At 38.0% G+C, this 24293-nt stretch overlaps 1 protein-coding gene across 3 annotated transcripts in view; it reads right to left on the reverse strand.

Moving 5' to 3' along the window:
* Positions 1 to 24293, reverse strand: part of LLGL2 (LLGL scribble cell polarity complex component 2) — a 63130-nt gene that overhangs the window by 38198 nt on the left and 639 nt on the right. For 2 of the 3 annotated variants that reach the window (XM_063293105.1, XM_063293104.1), the window contains exons 2-4: positions 10321 to 10424; positions 3302 to 3399; positions 1824 to 1905 (exon numbers count right to left, since the gene is read on the reverse strand). In XM_063293105.1, coding sequence (XP_063149175.1) covers positions 1824 to 1905; positions 3302 to 3399; positions 10321 to 10395 — 255 coding nt within the window. In that variant the 5' untranslated portion in view covers positions 10396 to 10424. Of the gene's footprint in view, positions 1 to 1823; positions 1906 to 3301; positions 3400 to 10320; positions 10425 to 18489; positions 18510 to 24293 lie in introns of those variants that run through there. The other variant, XM_063293106.1, reaches the window with a different exon arrangement.

The following is a 24293-nucleotide window of genomic DNA, read 5'->3' on the forward strand; positions in this document are numbered from 1 at the left end:
GTATTTGTTAAAACCCAACCCTAGCCAATATTTAGATTTAAAATCAAATATTTTGATCTCCGAATTGACACTCAGCAGAACATACCAGTTCTCCTGCAGGTATTTCCTGATGAAGCATTGGAACCAGTCCCAAATTTGCCAGCACAAATGGAATACTAAAATACTCCAAATCACAGGACTTTTTTCCTAATATGAAAGGGCCCTTCACCCAACAGGTACACCCACTTTCAAAAAAAAGAAAGCAATATGCTGGGGCAAATTACATGATACGGTAAATATATAGCTGTAACAATTTCTCTTTGCTTTCTCTTTTTACTCCCAAGTAAGTACATGAAGCTCCAATGCAGCACAGGACCATTGGCAGAACACACTTAACAGCACTGTGCAGCAAAACAGATTCAAAGGGGAAAAGGGGATTTGGAGTGTGTGTAGACACACTCATTGTACCTGTTGGCAATTTTTTAATCAAGCTGCAACCACACAATCTAATGAAAAGGAGTGCTCGATTTAAAAAGTTGCAGTGCATGCAACCATGCACATTCTGAATCACCCTTTACCCTCTGAATCCAGATTAGTGCATAGTCCTAGTATTTAGCCTTTTAAAATATTTAGCTCTTGCCCTCCAAAATCTGCCATTCTCCAAACACAGGTTTAAAAGAGATAACCCTTATTAGCACTAATGGGTTGCTTTTTAAAAAAAAATCCTACAGGAAGTTTCAGGCTGCAAGTTACTAGGGAAAACATTTACATCATTTCTCTTCTCCCATAAACACATGGTCCCAATCCAGAGGAGAATAGAGTGTAGAGTAAATAAAAAAAGAGGGCTGCGCTCTTTCCATTTAACTATACATCTGATATATAGGTAGTCCTTGGTTAACAACGGTAATTGGGACCGAAATTTCCATCACAAAGCGATGCAATTTTAAAGCTTGATGTCACATGTCAAGCTCTAGTCTACAAAAGTTTAGGCCACCATAAAAGCATTAATCTTAAAAGGGTTTCATAAGACACTAACTGAATTGCACAGGGCAGTTTTTGGGAGGTAGCAATCACATTCCATTCTATTTGATTTCCCTTTTCTGCTTGGACAATTATGGGATAGGGGCAACAGCCTGAATTATTTTCAGGAGGGCTCAAATGGAACTAAAAGGAGGCAGGACAGTTCATGATTCTCAAAGCCTTCCTCCCAATAAGTGCATCAAACAGTGTTTGGTCTGGTCAGAAAACTGGCAACAAAACACCTAAGGAAGAAGTCCACAAAGCTGGAACCCTCCCTCTAACAGGTTCTGCTGGAACCAGACAATGGAAGTGGGTGTAATGGATGTGAGAAAGACTTTGAAAGACTGGGCAAAGAGATGCTGCCTAGGGAACGGTCAGATAAGAGAGGGCATAGCCTGTAGCTGCACAATGGAGGGAGAAAGAGGCTCAGAAGGGGAGCTGGGAATAAAATGATCTTCAGGTCACAAATACTTCAGGAATCATATGGATACCACCTACATCAGTGTTATAGCAGGTTACATTAAAAAACACTTCCATTTGGATATTGAGTAATTAAATAAAAATTGACCTCCTTTGCAATTCCATCTCTGGGCTTCAAATGTGTTTCTTTTTCTTAAGAAGCTGCTTTCCAGCTCAATTAGCAAAATTATCAGCAATTTTCAATATCATTCAGACATTATACATCTGTTTATCATGAAACTGTTACTAGGCTTCTTGTGTTTTACTATAACTAGCAGCAAAATCTATCTCACCATTAAAGTCCATATAGGCTCAGAAGCTTATCTGCCAAGGAAGCCAGGTCTGGTAACATCACTTTTACTCACCTGTTCAGGAATGAAATGTATCTGCATAACAGTGTTGGTCTCTTCATGCAATCCCATGAACTCCACTCCTGGAGCACCATATCTGAACTACTATTGAGGTCAATAGCATTGAAGTAGACATTTATTACAACCCTGATGGACATGGTGCATGAGCTGATTAATTCTACTTTACGGTAATTGTGACTCTTCTTTGTATTATAACTAGAATTAGACTGACGACACTTCTTCTAATAACATTTTTATATGCCTGAAATAGTGGAGGACTATTTCCACTAATCTGAAGAGAATAAAGCAGAAATATAGTAATTTACTCCTTGACTTATATGAGGAGATCCCCAAGTAAAGTACCCTGAGCTCTGGAGGAAAGATGAGTGATAAACCTAACAAATACACTAAAATAAAAGAAAGCCTTTTCAAAGCCTTTCCTGATACTTGCTAACAGGTTCTTTGTTTTAAGATTTACATTTCTGAGGGGCTTGACCATGTGCTTATGCATCATTTTTAGAATTGAGCAGAATGAAATGACTGGAACCTGTTTATTCCCAGGGAGGCTTCTGTTTAAATCCATAAACCCAGGTATGCAGATGATCTAACACAAAAGTTTTCCCACAGGGAAGCCAATTAAAATGACAATTACGTGGGAAAGCATTTCGATTCTCAGCCATTCACTTTTTCCACTCTTCCATATTTAACTGGCTTCATCAGGATTGTCTTTTTATATCTACTGTACTGAGGCTAAATGAAAGAGAAGCAATTTTAAAACTCTTTCTTAGTCCAATACTTCTGAATCCCCAAACAGGAATGGCCACTTTCCATTAGATATGAGAGAAACCAGCTTAACCTGGCACAACATGAGCTCCTAGTACCCTAAACTAAAGTGATTAGGTTATCCTGGTTCAAGCCTTATCACCATTTCAAAGACAGGCAACTTAAAGCAAGGTAGCATTTTTCAATCCTACTCCCCCAACCCATTTTGCAATACAGATACAACCTTAGTGCTATTCATGTTCACAATGATACTTTATATGATGAGGAAGAGCAAGGCCAGCAAGTATATTATTTGCTTTGAGTTCTGGTCCTATCTATCTTAGCCTGTTGAAAGTGAACAGAACTGGGAAATCTGTTCTACGATTTAGGAAAAGCAAATAGCTGGACTGGGCTATTATTGTTACAGTCTAATATACATAATGTACAGAAAATGTTTTGAATTAAGTGCTATCCACACAGAAATAATTAGTGCTGTTCAGTGCTTCAGATTAAAGTTTTTAAAAGTGCTTCAGGACACATAGGGGTTCTGCTACCATATAGTCCTTGGCAAAGGTGTGGTTGCTTTAAGGAATTTTAGACAACTACTACATTTGGGCTCCATAGCATCTTTGGGGATTCTAGTCTGAAGCATTATGTCTACTAATTGTGTAGTTGACCTACTTTCTCTCCAACACTGATTGGAAAGCAGAAATAAACAATTGAAAGGATACATTTTGATGGCTCCAGCCCGGGTTCCAATAGCCATAAGATGGAGGAAAGCACTGTAGCCCAGGGCACTTGGCTGATGAGGAAAACCATGTTCAACAGTCTGATGGAAAAGGAAAAGATGAACAAACAATATGCATTATATACAGAAGACAGAAAGCTGCATTTCATAGTCAAGCACATAAGGTAAACTTACATAAGAGCAAATAATTTCATCATAACTAGTTTCTGGACTCAAACAATGTAATATTGAAATAAAGTACTTCTTCAGACAAATCTCACAGAAGCAGAAGTCTGCCTTAATTGCTCTAAGGCCATTATGAGGAACTCCCTCTAGAACAAGATTTCAGAAACATGGTTTAAAATCCTTTTAAAATATTGATAGCATAAAGTCTACCCCATTCATCCTCCCCAGACCAGGCATGAGTAAGTTCAGTCTTGAGAACCTTTGAGGTATTTCCAGAGCTTCCATTTTTAGCTTGATAATGTTAATTTTAACAAATTATTTTCTATGTTCAAGAAAGACATGATTTTCTACAATGAAGACATAGCATCCTGCACAGCATTGCCTTTACTCTGTAAATATATCATGCCACAAAAACATGTCTTACATAGTTGTCTTACATAGCCAGACTTTTAGTCCATATAGGTATTGTTAACCTTGACAACAGCATTCCAGAAGTACAGGCAGAGCAATTTCAGAAGCAAAGCATGCAAGCACAATGTGTAGGGAAAGAGTATATAACCTGGTTTGCACATTGTTCTAATCCAGTTTCTTCCATGGTCTGGCAAATAAGCCACAAGGATTGTATTAACACAACACCTAAGCCATCATGCATGGTTTACCAGCCAGAGGTTGGAATAAAAAACAACTAGACATGCACAAACCATATAAAACCTATTTTCTCTTTCACCTTTACAAGAATCAGTTATTCTACATGTATAGATGTATATGTTAAGGAAAGAGAGAAGTGCTGATGTTTGCAGTGTTGAAAATACCATCTGACCCTTCTTCCATCCACATGCACCCCTCTGCTGAGGAGCAGATACATGAGCTATTGTGAAAGGTTTTCAGAGTAAGGGTTTAAATCAAATTCCATTAAGGCCAAGGTGCTGAGAACCTTTGGGAACAGTATTTCTATACTATGAAAGTAAGCAATAATGCTGTTTGGTTGTCAGTGTCATCAACATTAATAATCTGGGAAATCTACAGATTGCAGAACTATTTATTTATTACAATGATTACTGTAAACCATAAAAAGATGGGCTCAGCAGATAATCTTGCTGAAAGAGATGACTGTGTCTTTTTGATGCTAAATGCCAGAAACCTTGCAGTAATTAAGAGATGACACAACTGACAAAATTTGGAAAGTTCAGCCTCAAGTCAGATAGTCACACTTCTGGTTTCATAAGAACCTAAAACTATAGCCTGATCAGCATGCTCTAAATTTACTTTTTCCAAAATAGGAATGTAACCAGGACTGTGCAGAATAAAACTACTCTCTGCTGTCACGTGTCACGGAGCCAATCCCCTACATCCATGTATGCAGAATTAGTATCTGCAGGCAGAAGAGGTTTCCAGGTAAGCTGAAGCACCAGTGGGTACCATTTCAGGGGCTTTTCTTCAAACAGGATTCAAGCCAAGTTGTCATATCATGACAGCATCCTTCAGGAGTTATTTACTCCCAAGAACTGGCTGTCTAAAAAGAGGCAGACAAAAACCTCTCTGTATATATACACAACTATAAGTGTCTCTCCAGGTACCTACCTTTTTCTGAACTGCCATGATCACAGAATAGCTGCTTTTCTCTGTTTAAGAGCATGTGTATATACCTTTCTCTCATCTTACTGAATTTCTGTTTCATTTTTAGCAGGTGGTCAGGCACACTGTTTGCACCAGCCATGGCACCCGTCACCACCCTCATTGCAACAGAATGCCCCCGAGCCCCAACAAAGGCCCAAGAGGATTATGAGACGGGATGGCAGAAGGCTAGAGCTGTACGCTGCACCAGGCCTGCTGGAAAAACATAAAAAGAGCTTGTGTGGGGACCATGGGACTTTTATGCCATGTCTGATAGAAAGTCTGGATTTAAATGAAAACATTCGGTTTGCATTTTTAAAAAATGGTTTAACACCCAGGATGTCCTCATCCTTCACTGAGAGATAAAACTGCTTTCACCTACCTCCTGCTAGAAAGGACACTTAGCTTGAACTCACACGTAGCTAGGCCAACTGTACAAGATGGCAGAAATGAAAGGTAACTTTTCCTGGCTTTTGCTATAAGACAGAGCATTAATAAGCTATATATACACTTAAAGCAGCAACACCTCAGTCCTGATTACATATTGCAAATACAGTTACAGAACTTTAGGAAACATTGTTTGGTGATCTTTTGACCTTTTTATTCTCTACCTCTCTTTACCTTTTTGTATTCTCTTTAATAGATCATCCCTGGCTGAAAACTGTCAAACTTTCATTTTATAAGTATTGATTATATAACTGAAATGAAGAAAATAAAAAAAATGAATTTTAACAAAGCAATTTTTTCAACTTCTCTGTTATTATTATTTCAATGAACATTACTCAGTATTAACTATCTGGAAGTACACCTGCTTTAAGCCTCAGATTTCAGAAAAAACATTTTAAACAATGCGCCGAGTCCACACAGCCTCTTACACAAGTGGAAAGAAGCTTTCAAGAGATTTTATTTCCACTGATTTTACTAGCTCGAACCACACATGTTGTTTGAGAGTCCACCCAACCCTCAGGAAAACTATTCAGTGGTACAGGAGAGGCTAATTTTGTTTACTTGTAATGCTCTGCTTTCAGTTTAATCACAATTAGCTACATTTTATGGCTCTCTAGCTCTCTGTAGCACCACCAACATGGCCACTAATAAATGAGACTTATTTGGGCATAAAAGCAAAAATATTCAGATTTAAAAAAAAAGACCAAGAAGGCTGCACCTTACAACATGAAGTACCACCAATAGAGGAGAGAAGCAGGTATACCTGGAGTGGGTGTGGAGGGAAAGAGAACAATGAAACAGCAGTTGAAAGGAGACACAGAGAGAGAAAGAGAGAGAGAGAAGACCAGCAACAGCAAACTTAGTTTTGCTGACTGATTATGAACCATCAAGTTGGTTTTTATTTAGGGAAAATATAGTTTATCCTCAGAACATGGAACTCTGTATTTGGTTGTTTGGTGTGGGAGGGACCACTTTCAGACAACTGAAAGGATTGGTAGAACTGTTTCTTCCAAGTCTTGGCCAAAATTGGCAACAATCATCTTCTTTTACACACATGGAAAAGAAGCTGCTTTCAGAATCTGCCCTTATAAATCTAAGTAGCAGTAGATCAAATCCTGGCAACTGCTTAGTCACCACACAAGCCTGTGTTTACAACAATTAATAAGGCAGGCTGAAAGACATATGTAAAGAGCCCCACTCAGGTATCAACCAAGTGGAATGCTTCCAGTTAGGTAAAACTCAGGTGAAACCAGCCCGTCTGGCAGCTAAACTTGGCTGATCAGCTAACTTCATAACTGAGACATGTCTGGCCCTGCAGAGTTGTACAACAAGCCATACTAAGAGGAGGGAATTAAATTTCACTCTATGCGACTCATTGGTCTAACAGAGAATTTCTGCAAGATGGATCCACAGGTGTTCTTAGAATCCCCAAGTGTTTCCCACTGTTAGGTAGTGACAGCTGCTTGTGTTGCTGGGATACATGTACTTAAACATGAACAAGACACTCTCTGGACAGCAGAGAAATATAGCCTCCCTCCCACCCTTAGACCACATGCTGCGACAACACCGTACTAAAAGGATAATCTCTTTCGATTGTGTATCTGCTTTTGGCCTCGCCTGGGGGGAATGCCTGAGCGAACAGATTAATGTTCCATTGTTTTGAAGATATGCCTGACCATAATATGGACATACTGGAAAAGGAGAAAATCAAGCAACAAATTGTGGAAAAAGACTCAAAATAAAAACAAGCTATAAGACAGAATGTTTTTAAAAAATCACTAACAGTCAAACTCAAAAGATAGCACTTGTTTTAAAAAATACATGTTTTCTATTACTCTGGAAAGACTTAATTAAAACAGAACTGTTGCTGTATTCTTACATTTGTTTCATCTGGAGGTAGATTAGATTATTTCAAGGAGGCAAATGCTTTAATAAAGCCAGAGATACGCAAAACATCCAGACTTGTAATAGTTTGAGCTTGAAAGCTCAGTTGTTCTAAGTTCGAACTGACTGTTCTCATCATACTGGAACTATGGCGTAATAAAAAAGCTCTGGGGTGAATTTCAAAAGGGTCTTTTTGAGTTCGGAAGAGGCAAGATGTCAAGTGCTCAACACTCCAGACTCACCAGACCAATGTTTTTCAGGCTCTAAACTGTTTCAAATGTGCAATGTTTTGCATATCCTTAAATTAAAAGCTTAGGTGAAACTAGCTAATTAGGAAGAGCTGCCATAGGGTGTGCCTCTTAATAGCTGTAGCTTTTGGGGAATCAGTCAGTGGATTCTCTCTCCAACCCACTGCATAGTGCAACCGTGTCTATGTACAGGATTTGAAAGCCATTCCTCCAGAATCCTTGCTTACGATGCAGCTTTTCAGTATTCAGGGAGGAAAACATTTTCATTTAGATTAAATACACACACACACACACATATTAATATAATATATAATATTTTATATATATTAATATATTAATATATAATAATATTTATATATATATATATATATATATATATATATATATATATATATATATAATTTTTACATACTGAAAATGGGATCTATGGTATAGATGCAGTTTCCAAGCAAATAGGAATCCCACACTGAATATTCCCAGTAGCTTTGGGATTTTGTTTGCTTATCAAAAGCATAGTACTCACAACGCTAAGGAGAAAGACTAGAAGAGCTGGTTTGCTTCAAGTAAACCTTAAAGCAAAGTCTGAGCTGTAGGTAATGCATGTTTGCAGTTAAGAATACTTATATATAACTGAAGTAGTTTGAAATAAAAGTTGGGATACTGCATGGCCTCTGGAAATGAAAAACTGACTTGTAAAAGCTGCAAACGATGTGACATTTTAGCATGATTTCTTTTTAAAAAAGAATTGATGTTCAGCCACTTTTAAGATTTAAAGCAAAGCAAGAAGAGAATTGATGGATGAAGCAGCCAGATTTCACTAAGTTAATGCTAAAAGGAAAAATGGAGCAGGCCCTCCAGAAGCCCAGCGGCTGGGGAGGAGGTGGCAGCGAGGGCTGGAGGAATATAGCAGCATCTTCAGCTCGGCTACGCTGTGCAGGGAAGGCAAAAGGGCAGAGATGAGGGGGGAGAGAGGTGGGTGTCCCGCCTGAGCTGACCTCTAGGATGGTGGTAGCTGAGAATCCCACAGAGTCTCCCCACTCCAAGGCTGCACCTACCATTGCCTGCATGCAGTGGAGCTGGTGCTGCTACTGGCCATACTGGCACTTGGCTCTGCAAATCCCGCTTTGCACCCAGGGAGACAGGCAGGTGGGGAGAGTTGAAGCAGAGGCCAGCAGGATAGGGAAGACTAGCATGGATTACTTTTGCTTCTTACAACTAACTTTTGAAAAGCACTGCTTAGTTATAAAAAATTTTGGAGGTGAAACACTGAAGCTATCCCACTACTCCCCAGCATCTGCACAAGGTGGGCTAACCTATTGCTGGCCATGATTCAGCATAGTAAATCAAGCCCTATTTCCTTTCCCTCAGTTTGCTATATATCTGCTCTCTTTTGTGACTGTCAAGACAGAGAAAGTGCCATTTTTACAGATTTACAAAAACATTAAGAATTGGCAGAATGTGTGAACATCACAAAAACACTCTAGTTTTTACTTCTTCCAAATACAGGTAGCCCTCACTTAGCAACCATAATTAGGACTGGCAACTCCATTGCTAAGCACCGTGGTTGCTTAATGAAACATCACATGACAACAACTTCTGCCATCTGTTTCAAACTCTGCTTGTTGCAAGCCAGTTATTAAGCACACAAATGGTGATCATGTGACCGTGGGACACTGCAACGGTCATAAACATGCACTAGTTGCAAAGTGCCCGAATGGTATCACATGACCATGGGATGCTGCAACAGTTATAAACACGAAGATTGGTTGCAAAGTTATTTGTTTTATGCTGTTGTAACTTTGAATGGTTGTTAAATGAGGCAGTTGGTAAGTGAGGACTACCTGTAGTCCACTGCACTGTTTGTGATGTTGAATTAAAAGTTCTTGGAATGTAGAGAAACTTATCTTCAGTTAATAGTCCCCTTTTCGGGAGAGATGGGCAGTGACAGAAATTTGAAAAATAAATAAATAAATAAATAAAAATCTATTTAGAGTTACTGTGGTTTAACACTTACACACAGCGGTATTAGCTTTTCAGATTTTTACAAAATAATTAGCAGGAGCATACCAACTGCTTTCATTTTTTTTAAATAAAATCTAACACACCTCCCACTCTCACTGAAGGAGTACATACAAGCTTGTGAATTGTACGCTGCCCTTTGCTTGTTTAGTTAAAAACAGTACAATACCCAATCCACAATAGCTGCCCATGCACCTCCACAGAGAGAACGTATTTCCAAAGAGGAGAAAAAGACCTCCTGTCTTAAAAATTATAAATGAAAATTATGAATTCTAAACGGCCATCTAGAACTCAGGAAACAATCTGCAAATTTAAGACATGAACATCTCAAAATCTGTTGTCTCAGTGGCGATGTAAGTCCAGCCAAGATGATGTTTCATTAAATTTGTACACCACCAATTCCCAACAACTCTGGGAGTTTTATCAGATACTTTTGTGTTTCATACTATGTTCCAAACCAAAAAATAAGTATGACCATGGGCAAACTGCATTCAGCAAAGCCAGAAAGTTAAGCATTCCTAATACCTTCCATCCCTCAATTCACCTGAATCAGCAATGGAATGTGAAATGTGGAAAGGTTATGTACTTGTTTCCTCTTAGATCTTATTCAAGCCCCACAACATACCTTGTTAAATTGGAAAAGGTCACGCTTGAGCCTCTCTCTTACGGTATCATGCCCAGACCTCAAAAATCTTCTCATTTTCCTCTGCAGTCACGAGGCACTAAAAGCTGTGGAGAAAGCAAAGTGCCTGTAAGGACACCTAGATATCAGCTGTATACAATATACCTAGATACAAATACAATTGAAAGTTCCAATAGAAGAGAATATCTGTAAGCTCAGGGTTGAACTGTCAAGTCCTTGGTGCTCTCTGAGCTTGGTGGTTTGCTTGCCGATGTTTTGTTACCCGATTAGATATCATCAGTGTGAGTGTAGGCAGACAACCCCTATATTCACTCGCTCTGATGTTGTTACCTAGTTGAGTAAAGAGATGTCTGCAAGCAAACAAGACAGATTTTTTTTAAATCTCACCTTTATTTTTACAAATAACTCAAGGAGGCAAACATACCTAATACTCCAGCAATACTACATACTACTACAGCAATACATACCTAATACTCTCTCAGCCCAACTCACCCTGTGAGGTGATTTGGGCTGTGTGTGTGTGACTGGCCCAAGGTCACCCAGCTGGTTTTCATAGCCAAGGTGAGACTAAACTTAGACATGAAAGCCGGCTGGGTGACTTTGGGCCAGTCCCTCTCTCAGCCCAACTCACCTCACAGGGTTCTTGTGGGGAAAATAGGAGGAGGAAGGAGTATTAGGTATGTTCGCCACCTTGAGTTATAAAAATAATAAAGGCGGGTTAGAAAATAAAAAAATATAGAAATAAAAACAAAACAAAACAAAACCTCAGTCTCCTGGATTCTAGCCTGGAGCCTTAACCACTAGACCAAACAACCAAGCTCAGAGAGCACCAAGAACTCCACAGAATTGAAAATAGGTATCTTGCCCCTTTAGCACAAAAGAGATTACACTTCACATCAGAGGATAGGTAAGAGACTCCTGCAGATTGGTGAATCTAGCTTTCGAGGCTCTTCAGTATCCCTGAATGGTTATCAGTACTGACTAGTATCTCTTGTCACAGCAAACTCAAGTTTATTGAATAAAGAGAAGGGGAAATTGGGAGCTTAGTCTTCCCATAGCATACTAAAGGTATCTCCAGTTTGCTATTAATTAAATAAACATAGTAAAATGATGTTACATGTGTAAGTATACATTTTATGTGCTATGTTAATTATTATGAGGACATCTCTTCCTTGTTCATATAATCATTAGTAAAGGTAAAGGTTTCCCTTGACATTAAGTCCAGTCGTGTCCAACTCTAGGGGGCGGTGCTCATCTCCGTTTCAAAGCCGAAGAGCCGGCGCTTGTCCGTAGACACTTCCTCTGTGGTCATGTGGCCGGCATGACTAAACGGAACGCCGTTACCTGCCCGCTGAAGCGGTACCTATTAATCTACTCACATTTGCATGTTTTCGAACTGCTAGGTTGGCAGGGCTGGGACTAGCAACGGGAGCTCACCGTCACACAGATTCGAACTGCCGACCTTCTGATCGGCCAGCTCAGCAGTTTAACCCGCAGCGCCACCGCGTCCCTATATATAATATAATCATTACCCAGCACTATAATCTAAAATACACTCAAGAATCCAGTTTAAAGGGTTGACAATATATCATCCTGCTTTAGCATTTCTTTATTAGAATTGACTTATTGCAACTATTTCTAGGAACTTAAAAACCCCATGTCCTTGGAAGATATAGTCAAATATGTTTTACTGTAAGCTCTTTGGGGCTGGAATGGTCAAAGCAGCACATACGCATTTGAAATAAATAAATTGTGGGTGTTGATGCACCCCCACACACCATTTTTAAAGGCCTAGCAATGTACCATGTCAAATATGCCATAAGATCATAACCAATATAATACGGTTACCTGGTTCTAATTACCAGGAGAATAGCTTTAAAAATTGTTCCCAGCCAAACAGACCATTTAAAAGAGGAACCACTATTTCAAAAAAAAAAAAAGACAAAACCAGGACAAAACAAACGGGTCTTCAAAGGGTGCATACGTCAGTCAAGCCAGCGTGCTTCAAACAACTAACCAACCTATTGGATACCCATCAAACTGACTGGTCTCCCTAAAGGCTACTCAAGCTGGGCCTATAAGCTGATTTAAATACAATGGCAGGTTCCAGTGGAGAAAGGTGGTCCTCCAAGTAACCTGATTGGGGATTAGGACTGTTTTAGTCTCAGAGAGGGCAACCAATGCAATACCGGCATAACACAGCTCAACTGACTTTAGAATTGCATATCATCTGGACAATGCAGACACAGCCCAGGCCTCTTCCACTAGTGGTATGAGAACCTGTAACACTACCTGTATGGCAGGCCCTCCAGGAAAGATCTAAACCCACAATACCATCATTTCTAATGTTATATCAATCCGGCAAATCAAAAGGATAACATGGTTAACAGCATACTCAAGTCTCCGAAAGGTCCATCAGAACAGATGCATTCCTCCATCAATTCCTCAGCGTAAGTCCTATCAGCACAACCAAATTAATTAAATGTAGAAAACAGGCCTGAAACCAGATTGCGGGTATTGCGCTAAGGATGTCCTAGGCTGAGTTAAAGATGATACAGAGCATGATCATAATGCAGACTGGAGGAAGGTAGAATCTTCTCATTTGGAAAAATTTGAAATGAGTAATTTATATGTATTACTTTACATGTAATAAACTGAAATTACTATTACATATTGGAATTCACTTCTAAGGCTTAAATCATTTTAATCTGCTTATCACATGGAAAATACACATGTTTTTTTTTGGCAAGGAAATGCCAAATTTAGGCTATATGGACAAAGAGGACCTAGAGCCACAGTTTATGAGATGTCTACACCTGGCCTAGAAAAATGGAATTCTGCTCCAACAGGATTTAAGTTAAGTTCCACTAAAATTATGTTTCACTATTGCAGCCACTGTTGAAAAGAAATAAGTAGAAAGCAAGGTTTACCTTAAATGAGATGTTGAAGACAATATATAAAAAGACATGCAACTCCAAACAATTCCAAATATTTAAATACAAGGAAATAATGGTGGAATGTAATGGATCTCTATTTTGTTTACAGTTAGTCAGCCAACGATGTCCAACCTTCCTTTAAGAATACAAAGTAACAAAATCTGGAATATTGGCTGGTTAATAATTGTTTTTATGAAAGCACAGAAATGACACTTTTGCTCAAAGCAGAAAAAGCAAAGCAATAAATGATACAAGTATTGCAACACCTTACGGTATTTATATCCCTCCATACAGAATGCTCAGTATCTCTACAAAAGCTAATAAAAGATTATCCAAATATATAGAAGAAATAATTCTGCGGCAGTACAATTTAGAGTCCAGAGTTCAGTTGCCTCCATTTGCAAAAAAGTCGAGGAACGTTTATGACCATGAAGGAAGCCCAATTTAGAAGGAGAAAGCTGAGAAACCAAAGGTTAGCAGTTCAAACGTAAGATGCACAGGTACATTTAAAGAACAAATATAGTAGCAGGAGCAAAGGCAAAAAAACATGTTGTGGATTGAACAAAACAAAAAGAAATCCTTGAGCCATACATATGTATTATCTGAGAAACAGCTTCCCCATTCACAGAGAAGTTCGGCATTCAGATTAAAGATGTTGCATAACATCTCATCGTTAATTCCTGACAATATCTGTACCATGATGCTTCAGCTGGGATTCTCAACTCTTCAGTGAAAATAGAAAAGGACCCTATTTAAAGCAAGCAGTGAGATAAAAGTTAGGCCTTAGTTTGCAGTCTGTTACTGCTTCCGCTTCACCCTATCAAATAGAGCTTTTTTTTTTTTGCCCAACCTGGATACTTTTCAGATGCATTAGACGTCAACTCTTAGAGGCATGAGATGGAATTGAAGCCAAACCAAAAAAACATAGCACCAAAATATTGACTGTCACCAATGTATGTCAAGCTGCATGCCTGCTCTTTCGGTCGCAGTCTCTAGTACTAGTACATCTATAAGCCGCCCGGAGTCACCGTGTGTGTGTTGGGCGGCCTTATAAATCTGTTTAAATAAATAAAGAAAAGGATTTGGTTTTAAGTGATAAACTTATGAAACTAAGATCTTCATATAAAGTGTTTGCACCAAGTTATAACCCTTCCATGCCAATCTTTAAAAAAAAATCCTGTATCAGAGCTATCATGTAAGAACACATGCTTTTCTGCCAAGAAATAAATGAGACCATAGTCTGTGATTGCAGAGAAAACTGTAGAATTTCTGCAAATCTATCTCCGTTTCTACAGCGTATGAATATCTATGTTGGTCTTTTGCAGCAAGCACAATGAGGAGGGCTGCAAGATTGTAATATATCCTTTGGTTTGGATTTTAAGACATTTTTAGGAATGTTAAAGGCAGATTATTAACATTGCAGCATTAGTACTTTTCCATAAGATCTTTAGTACAAATAAACCATGCAGAACAATCTCAAATATAAATATTCCTAAACTTCCATGAGAAGGGTTTAGTTTAATGTTAGTAACTACTCACAGGCAAAACTGCCATATTAATTATGGAGCTATTTACAGAAACTAGAAAATGTATTCTGGATTGCCTCAGTTTGAAAATCTTGGACTGTGGGAAATACTGTAGCAGCCACAGATTGTCCTTACTTTATGGTTGTGTAAACAAGTGGGCTCGTTCTCTCTGCATTCCAATCAAAAATGAGGTGATCATTTGTCATGTCATAAACTCATAAAGGAATAGTTTGATATAGTAGTTCACCTAAACAGTTGTCACCACTACACAACAGTGAAGGGGCAAAATGAGAGACCTGGCAATATCAGTGCATTTTTACAGGTAACTAAATTGATTACCTAAGAAGAGCATTAGATACCTTGTGCAATGCCGCCTCAGGATTTAGCTAATGTTTAGAAGCTAGCCTAGCTTTGTACAAGGTGGAAGTGTCTTACACTTTAGCAAACTATCTGCACACATTAATATTTGCATTATTGTGTAATCTTCTGAAGTTCAACTAATTGAGGTACTAACTTGAGCAAAAAAGAAAAAAAACACAGCAAAGTGTTGTAGTAACTTCATGGGAGGAGAAGGCCCTTTAATTACAATAAGTAGAAACAAGTGGGAAGGGCAGTGCCCAACTCTGTACCATGCACAAAAAACAAGGAAAAAAAGCAGAAGAAATAGCCACAGTGAGAAGTTCATAAAGTTGTTTGAACAAGTTACTTATTCATAATGAAGGGCAAAGGACAAAGGTAACAAAAAGGCGTTCCAAAGTTATTAAATCCAGTGCGTAACAACATGTCCTGGTTCAGTCCTGAGCACATTTCCCTTTAAAGAGGACCCATAAATTTATACAGTTGAAACAGACTATGTTTAAGTTTAACTTGATTTATAGAGAGAGCACTACTCTGTACACAGGGCATACATTTCTCTCTGCAATAAAATGCCCACAACACTAAGGTGGTTACGGTCATCCAGACTGTTCCTCCTTTTAAATATTGTGGCAGAGAAACACTGCCACTTCAAAAGCATTCTTACACTAATTCTTTATTCCTGAGAGTAACAGTCCTTTATCTTATCACTCCAGTTTGCATATGGTTTGATGCATAACAGAACAATTAACAGTATGCATTCTAATTCTTGCAGTGATACAAATACTTCCGAAGTAGAGATACACCTAACTGATAGAAGGGCTATGCATAACTGAGCCAACTCCCAAATTCACAGCCAGAAGCATACTAAGGCAAGCATTTTTACTGAATGCGTTTAAGAGTTGCTCTTCAGTCTTTCAAAGCAGCTTAATGGCAAGAAGAAACCTAACATGACAACTAATTTGTTAGAGTAAAACAGAAAAGCCTTCCATAAAAATCAACACAGGACCAAAAGCTAAATATAAAAATTAAAGGGAGAACTAAGCAGTGTTACAAAGCTTAATTTAAAAAAAAATCACCTGGCATTAAACTTGGTTCAGGTTTCAGCTGTACTCAGGAGCATACCAGTTTCCCCACCTGATATCCTCCAAATATATTACTGTATATATTACTGTATTATCTTCGTGTGTGTATATAATACAGTAATTATCCAGTATATTACAGTATATACTGTAATATATTACTTTATTATCCTCCAGAAGTATTTTTTTCTATAGACTGCTATGCCTGTAAACCCAGATGTGAGAAAGAATTATAGCCTACTATATGTAGAAGAAAACAGGCTAAGATGACTGACCTATAATCCCAAGGTATTATTTCTCAGTGCTAAACACTGGACTGTAGGGGGAGGGCACTCCTCTGACGAAGAACATAATACTTGGGAAAAAGTTGAAGTGCATAGTCCTTGAGGTGTAGACTTGCAGCAGCTTAAAAACAACAGGATGCAATTGTATGCAATTATATTAATATAGGCCTATTTTCTGAATTAGGGCACAATTTATGACATGTTACTTCTCTGGAGTTTCTTACGTTGTCACTTTAATCAATTATAACAATTGCTATTTTGTATAGTAATCCTTTAATTCAACCCATTCATACTTCCTTTATATATTTGTTCTGCACTTTGATCTTCATTTATCTATATTCTCAGAAATTCAGCATAGTGTATTGTACTGGTCATTCACTTTATTCAGCCCGTGTTTATTCAATATCCATTCAGTCTTGACCCTACTTCTTCTTGTTTTATCACACACATTCCCATTGCATTCAACTCCTATAATCAACTCACATTTCCATATAATGCAGTTTGCAGAGGCAGGCAACCTTTTTTTGACACTCATTCTTTGCAATAGACCATGTACAACACAACCTTTCTACCAGAATTGCTTATCTTAAAATTTTTCCAAGTGTATTTCCATCTTCAGTACACATTATACTAAGATACCCAAATTCATCTCCTTGCTTTAGTTTTTGGCCATTTGTATATTTGGAGTTATTCAGTACATTTTTGGTTTCGATACAGGTATTTGCAGCACCATGCTCCTCCTCACTGTATCTAGTTCAACATTCATCATAAATAGGTCTCTATTAATGAGAAAAATACAAAAACGTTTTACAATAAAACAGCAGACCACGTAAACACATGTGGGAGTTCAGTTACCTGTACTATGGAAACAATGCCAAAAAACAATTAACTATGGCCCTGTAGGCACATATGTTGGCTATGTTCTTACACAAAAATTCTAACTTAGTATTAACAATGACTGATTAAGCAAATCACAGTAATTAGTTTGTACATCATGCTAAACCACAATGAGAAGATTCACATAATACATTAAGCCAAAATCAAGCAAACTTTTTTTTAATTCAAATATTCAAATGTATTATAACCACCCAACTCTTGTGTTTGAGGAGATACAGAAATGTTGTAAAATACATAAATATAGTTATTGCTTTCTATATATAAACCAGGACACAGGCAACCAATATATTTTAAAACATTGAAACACACACACGCACATAGCTTCTCCATGTAGATTTAACCTATATTGGAGCAATGTTTAATAACTTCCAGCTGACAAATGTTTGATGCCATTTAAAAAGAGACACAAGCTGCATAATTAAGACAGCTTGCTCAGTCCTCACTTCTGCCTGCATTTAACCTTCCCAGATACAAATCATGGTGATGTGAATGTTATTTTAAAAGTCAATCTTCTCCGCAATCATAGGACTAAAATACATTGTATTTAGCTTCTGAAAGCTTTGCAAAAGAAGTTCTCAGGTACATATTTTTAACTAAAAGCTCTGACTTAGTGTAACAGATTTTATGAAGTTACCAAAGCCTAAGAAAATTAATACATACTGTTTAGATACAGTTTAAATTTAAGCCAATCATAAGTAGAATGCAAAGCAGGACATCACACTTATTTGAAACCATGGCAATATTTTAGAACTTCTAATATAGTTTTCTGAAAAGTTTGTCTTTATGCAGATTTCAGTATTCTTTCCAAAATGTGTTTCCATTTTGTGGTAGCCTGAAAAATCATGTTAAAAATCAACATATTGTATTCCTATTCAGCACCAGGAATTACAGCTCCAAAGCTAACTAAGAATTACTATTTAGCATGCTACATGGTGTGTGAATCGATATCTTAACAGTTCTAGAGAATCAAGACAAATCAGGAAATAAATAGTAGTAAATTTGGTAAAATTTACTTCTGAGTAGCAAGATTAGGATTTTGAAAGATCAAAGGTTCTGCCCCCCCAACACATACCAGGAAGTATCTCTGCTATAAACCAGTTTTTCTGGATCACACACTTTTTTTAAAGAAAAAGAATCACATAAGTTTCACAAACTACCAGCCTGAATTCAAATTCCTCATAACCACAAAACACTAAGATAGTCATCCAAATATGCACAGAATAATAATTTAACATATGAAACTTTACAGTAAAATTGTGATTTGAGAACCAGAGTTATTTCTCAGGACTAACAAACCCCAAAAGATGTTTCTACATGGTATTTATTTAGCCTATTAAAATAGAGACTTAATTCCCTTAAAATTTCTAAAGTAACTGAACAGAAATTATACAGCAAGTAGTTAAGTTCAGACACAAAAGAAGCGGAACAAGCCAACTGGCAGTCAAAAATCAGAATGATCAAAGTAATAAGGTTGAAAACATACTGTAAAGCCCAAGTTTCAGTATGACACCAGAATTACAATATTAAGTGTTGAACTAATTTAGGACTACTTTAAAAATGTAGAACTGCTATGTGCACTTGCCCATAGAGCATTATGAAACACAAAATATAGTATTATCAACCATATTTGCAAAGTTAGCTTTCTTGCCAAATGTACAGATCCATAGCCAGTATCTTATGGATTAGTGTTTCTCAACCTCAGAACATGCTGGCTAGGAAATTCTGGGAGTTGAAGTTCATGCATCTTAAAGTTGCTGAGGTTGAAAAACACCATTATAGATAAAATCAAGATGAATATTACTAATATGCAGTTAACAAAGGAAAAAAATGCCCAAGACATTATGTCAACATTTATGAAACTCTGAATTAATGTAAGTATTGACACATCAGTTAGAACATTGTTAGAAGTATATAGTCTGCATTCACACATCACTAAGACCTTTTTTTTTAAAACCACAGTTTATTTAAATTAGTGACCACATTTATCCAACTTGCTAACCAAAAATCATGGTTTACAAAGCATAACAATAATGTTTACACAACTTAAGCAAAAATCAAACATACCATATTAGGGCTAAGCATGATTTATTGAGGACCTCAAATTGCCAAGACAACAACCCAGCATTGAAAAAAAGAGTAATAAAATATATAATTTGGTAATACCCTTTTAGGACTAAGCATTCATCTGGCCATAGTTATGTTTCATTTTCTTTTAGAACTTGAGTTATAAACTTTAAGCATTTTATTACCAGACTGACAAAAATCATTGGTTACAAATGATCTAAGAGCCCACGATCTCAAAAAAGTAACTATTGTAACTGCATCTACAATATTTTACAGCAAAGTAACAAGGAATATAGTATGTACAAGACTCTTAACTGAAGCTATGACTGAACAATGGCTAAAAAGATTTAGATTCAAACCATACCATATTGAGATTCTACAGTAAATCGTTTGATATTAGGTACATTATGCCATATATCATCCACTGCAAAGCAGTTTCATTTTACATTGAAAATTATTTTTCCTTCTGTACTATAATTATATATAGTTACATATACTAGATAGCAAATTAGCTAATCCCAACTAAAGAGCTAAAACAGCAAATATCATACAAAAGTTTTGCTAATGGCAAGCAAAGGCGAATAGTATTTTTTGTTTAATTTTATTTATAGGGCTTAGTGGCCATTCCAATCAAAACCAACTCTGAGCAGCACACCATTTCCCTATTGAAAATCAGGATAAAAACATACTATAATGATCAAGAATCACTCAAGATTTATTAAAACAAGTCTTCAAGTAGATCACCTTGCAATATTTATATATATGCACAAAACAACCTTGAAAGGTTTAAGGTTTCTAATATATCAATTGTATTTCATTAATTCCTGATAAATCTTTATGTGTGGCCAAGTCTTTTCCACTGTCCGAAAGACTGTTCTGTGATCAAAAGTTCCACAGGTGCTACTGAATCAGAAATGGCAAATAGTTTCCACTGGTGTTCTCCCTCTCTCTCTTGTCCCAGATCAACGGTACATGGCATATCGGGCAGTAAGGGTTCTCCAACTCTTTCGGTCTCGGGCAAGTGCTTCAGCATCCTTCCATGTGATATTCAACGCCTTCAGGTCTTGTATCAGTGATCTTCGCCATGTTATTCGAGGGCGTCCTCCTTGTTTAGCGTTGGGGGTGGTCCAACTCATTGCTACTTTAGGGACCCAGTTGTTCTCCATGCGAAAGATGTGACGCCAGTTGGAGTCTTCTATGTGCGGCGATGTCATGAAGTTTAGACGAGCCACTCCTTCGAAGCACCTCCTCGTTGTGGTTGAAATATCAGATCTTTAAGGTTCAGCAGAGGCATCTGTTTGAAGATGTCAAGCCTCTTGTTGATACTTGCTGATGCCTTCCAAAATGATATTCTCAGCCAAGAACATCACAAGAGTTGGAACATGGAATGTACGAACATTGCATCAGACTGCATGACTTAACCAACTCTTACGGGTTTTCGATTATAGGTTAGACATTCTGGGCATCAGTGAGGGCAGGTGCATAGAGAGTGGCCAAATCAACAGCAATGGTAAGATCATCTTATATACAGGCCAAAAAGAACAACATGAGCATGGGGTTGGCTTCATTTTAAGTGAACGGGCAACAAGGGCGCTTACTGGGTGGAAACGGATCAGCGATCGAATAATTACAGCTCATTTCGCCCAAAGACACACAAAAGCAACTATTATATGCCGAAAGACTAATTCTATGAGCAACTCCAAGACACCTTTGATAGTATTCCAAATTACGACCTTGAGATCCTTACTGGAGACTTTAATGCTCAAATAGGCGGTGACTGATGTGGACTAGAGAACATGATTGGAGTTCATGCGTCCAAAGCTTGCCTTAATAACAATGGTGAACAACTGGTGTCTTTGTGAACACAATGGACTATGCGTCGGTAATACATACTTTCGACATCGACATATCCACAAGGCGACCTGACAGTCACTGGATGGGCATACCTTTAACAAGATCGATTTCATCTGCATCAGTCAAAAATGGAGGTCATCACTGTGTGATGCGAGGGCTTACAGAGGGGCAGACATTGGATCAGACCATTACTTAGTCAGGGCAAAAATTAAGTTAAAGCTTCAAAATCTAAGGAAGTCCATACTAAAAGGGCCATTTGCAACAGAGAAACTGAAGAATCCTATAGCCGCCAACTCCTTTGCTCAGGAACTGCGAAAGGTCACTGGAACAGTCTTAGAGACACCATTACAGAATGCACCCAAGACACCACTGGGAGAAATCATGGCTGACGGAAGGAACAGTGGATCCAAGATCGATCATGGAAGCTGGTTGACGAAAGGAAAATTATAAAACAAAAAAGGGATCAAGCCAAAGATGTGGATGAAGTGAAAGAAATGAGCTGAAGATACATAGAGCTCAACTGGCTAGTGAAGAAAAGCTGCAGGAAGGATAAGAAAGAATGGCTGGAACAGAAAGGCACTGAAGCTCAAGGAGCAGCTAACCAAAATGACTCCAGGACTCTTTACAGTGTCATTAAGGAATTGACCGGAATGAGAAGGAGCATCAGTGTCCCAATCAAGGATAAGAACGGGAAGCTTCTGGTCACTTAGGAGGAGCAAAACAGAAGGTGGGTCAAATACTTCCAGGAAACCCTCAACCAGCCAGACCGGACCAGTATATATAATTTTAATGAAGAGAATGAGCTACAAGAGCTCCAGGTGAACACTGGTGAGATTACTGGTGTTATACTACTCGTATTAATGCCCATCAAGTAACAGGATTATAAGAAACTTCTCTATACTAGAAAACGTATAAATAGCAGCATTCATCCTGTGTGTTGTCAAGGAGAATTACAATTTCTGATTTAAATCTCTGAAAGTGCAATCCACAACTGATACCCTAAGTATGTTTATTCAGAAATTAGTCCCATTATTTTAATTGTGTGCTCTTGGGATCCAGTGAAGAATCTGAGAGCATCTGATGTTGCCAAGGAAAACCATGAGCAGACCAACTATGAATTATGCACTTTGAGCATTACTGGCAGCTGAATATAATGATTAAAAAGGTGTGGACACTAGAGTCCAGCCTACAGAACACACCATTGTTATTTAAGTTTACCATTTTTTTAAGCTTAATTTTTTAAGCTTTGCATTCAGCTATCATTGCTCTGCATATAAAAACATGATTATCCATATATCTGCATATATTACACAAAACTGAACAAAAATATAGCTTGTTTTCCCAGTGCTTAATCCCATAGGAAGCTGCAAGAATTGAACATGCATAAATGTGTTGAATAGGCAACTATTTAGGTTCTTAATAATAAATATACAAAGGCAGTTTTAAGTTATAACTCTAAATACACCAGTTTCATCACAAAAAAAGACTGCAAAAGAGGCAGAGGGCAGGACACGGGAATTAAACCCATACATAAGATAATGCACCATTGTTTGAATGTGGAAATGAAAACCTGCTAAAAGACTAGTAATAAATAAATGTCTTTGTGGTTGATGTAACAATAAACTGGAGTATTTCAAAGGGTTCTAGTTTCCACCAAATCAAGCCCAGTTCAGTGGAAAAAACGATCAGAAGACTCTTTCCAGCTTACAATGCAGTTAATTTTTCAGGTGTGCCATTGGCTAATCTTTTATGGTTTTGAAGAATGTAGATTGTCAGGGTGCTGGGACTCCTGGCAAGGGGCGGTGGGTCAGGTAGAGTTGATGCTAACTGTCCCATTTGCTTAGAAGAGGACACTCAACAAACCAATCTTTAAGTGGGAAACTTTATCAGTTCATATTGACAAAGACTGCAAAGGGGGTTCAGTTTCTCATAAACTTTATTGGCAGAGGCATTCACTGTGTCAAGCTTTTTAAAGCAAAGTATAGATCTAAATTTGGTCTAATTCTGGGCCCTTAAACAAAAGTTATTTAATTCAGCAGTTAAGTCCATATGACTATGATATGGTTCGTTAGAGTAGTTATACTTGGCTGGGCTCACTCAATATGCTAAGCCATAAACCACAGGCAGTGTACAGACCCTGGCAACGATGGGGCAGCTTTATATTATTACTAGATTTATATCCCACCTTTATTTTTGTACAACCGAAGGTGGCATATATAATGTTCAACTTAAGGTAACATTATACATGCACTAGGCTAATTTAAAGGGTACTGTACTGGCCCCAAGACACACACTATTTATTTACTCAATTTATACAATACTCTGTATCAACCCAGTTGGCTGGAATTAAAACCTCAATCTCTACACCAATCCGGCATTTTTCCTTTTGGTTTCCTTGTTTTCCTTTGGCATGTTTGCTCTACAAAATATAGACCTCTACACCAAGAGCAGCCTCTTAACTTTCAAAGAAAGGGAAATAGAAGGCAAGAATGATTGGGGCAGAACTTATAAGAACCACCTGAAAACAAGTAGTAATAGGGGAAAGGCAACTGCCCCCCCTTCCAATAGCAAGGAGCTCATTATCTGCTTTTTAGCCTAGTGTTTCCACCCCTAAGACAACCTAGCTTTCCAGGTAAAGCATTCCTGAAATACCATCCACCATATTCCACACTGCAGGTCAGCACTAGTTTCAACCTTCAAGGGAGGCAAGCATCCCCAGGACCAGGGTCTTTATTTGTTTACTATCCCACCTTTATTATTTTTATAAATAACTCAAGGCAGCCAACATAGCTAACACCCCTTCCTCCTCCTCCTCTTTTCTGCACAACTACAACAACCCTGTGAGGTGAGTTGGGCTGAGAGTGACTGGCCCAAGATCACCCAGCTGGCTTTCATGCCTAAGGCGGGTCTAGAACTCACAGTCTCCTGGTTTCTAGCCCAGTGCCTTAACCACTAGAC

The sequence above is a fragment of the Candoia aspera genome, chromosome 2 (assembly GCF_035149785.1).
Source record: "Candoia aspera isolate rCanAsp1 chromosome 2, rCanAsp1.hap2, whole genome shotgun sequence".
NCBI lineage: Eukaryota > Metazoa > Chordata > Lepidosauria > Squamata > Boidae > Candoia > Candoia aspera.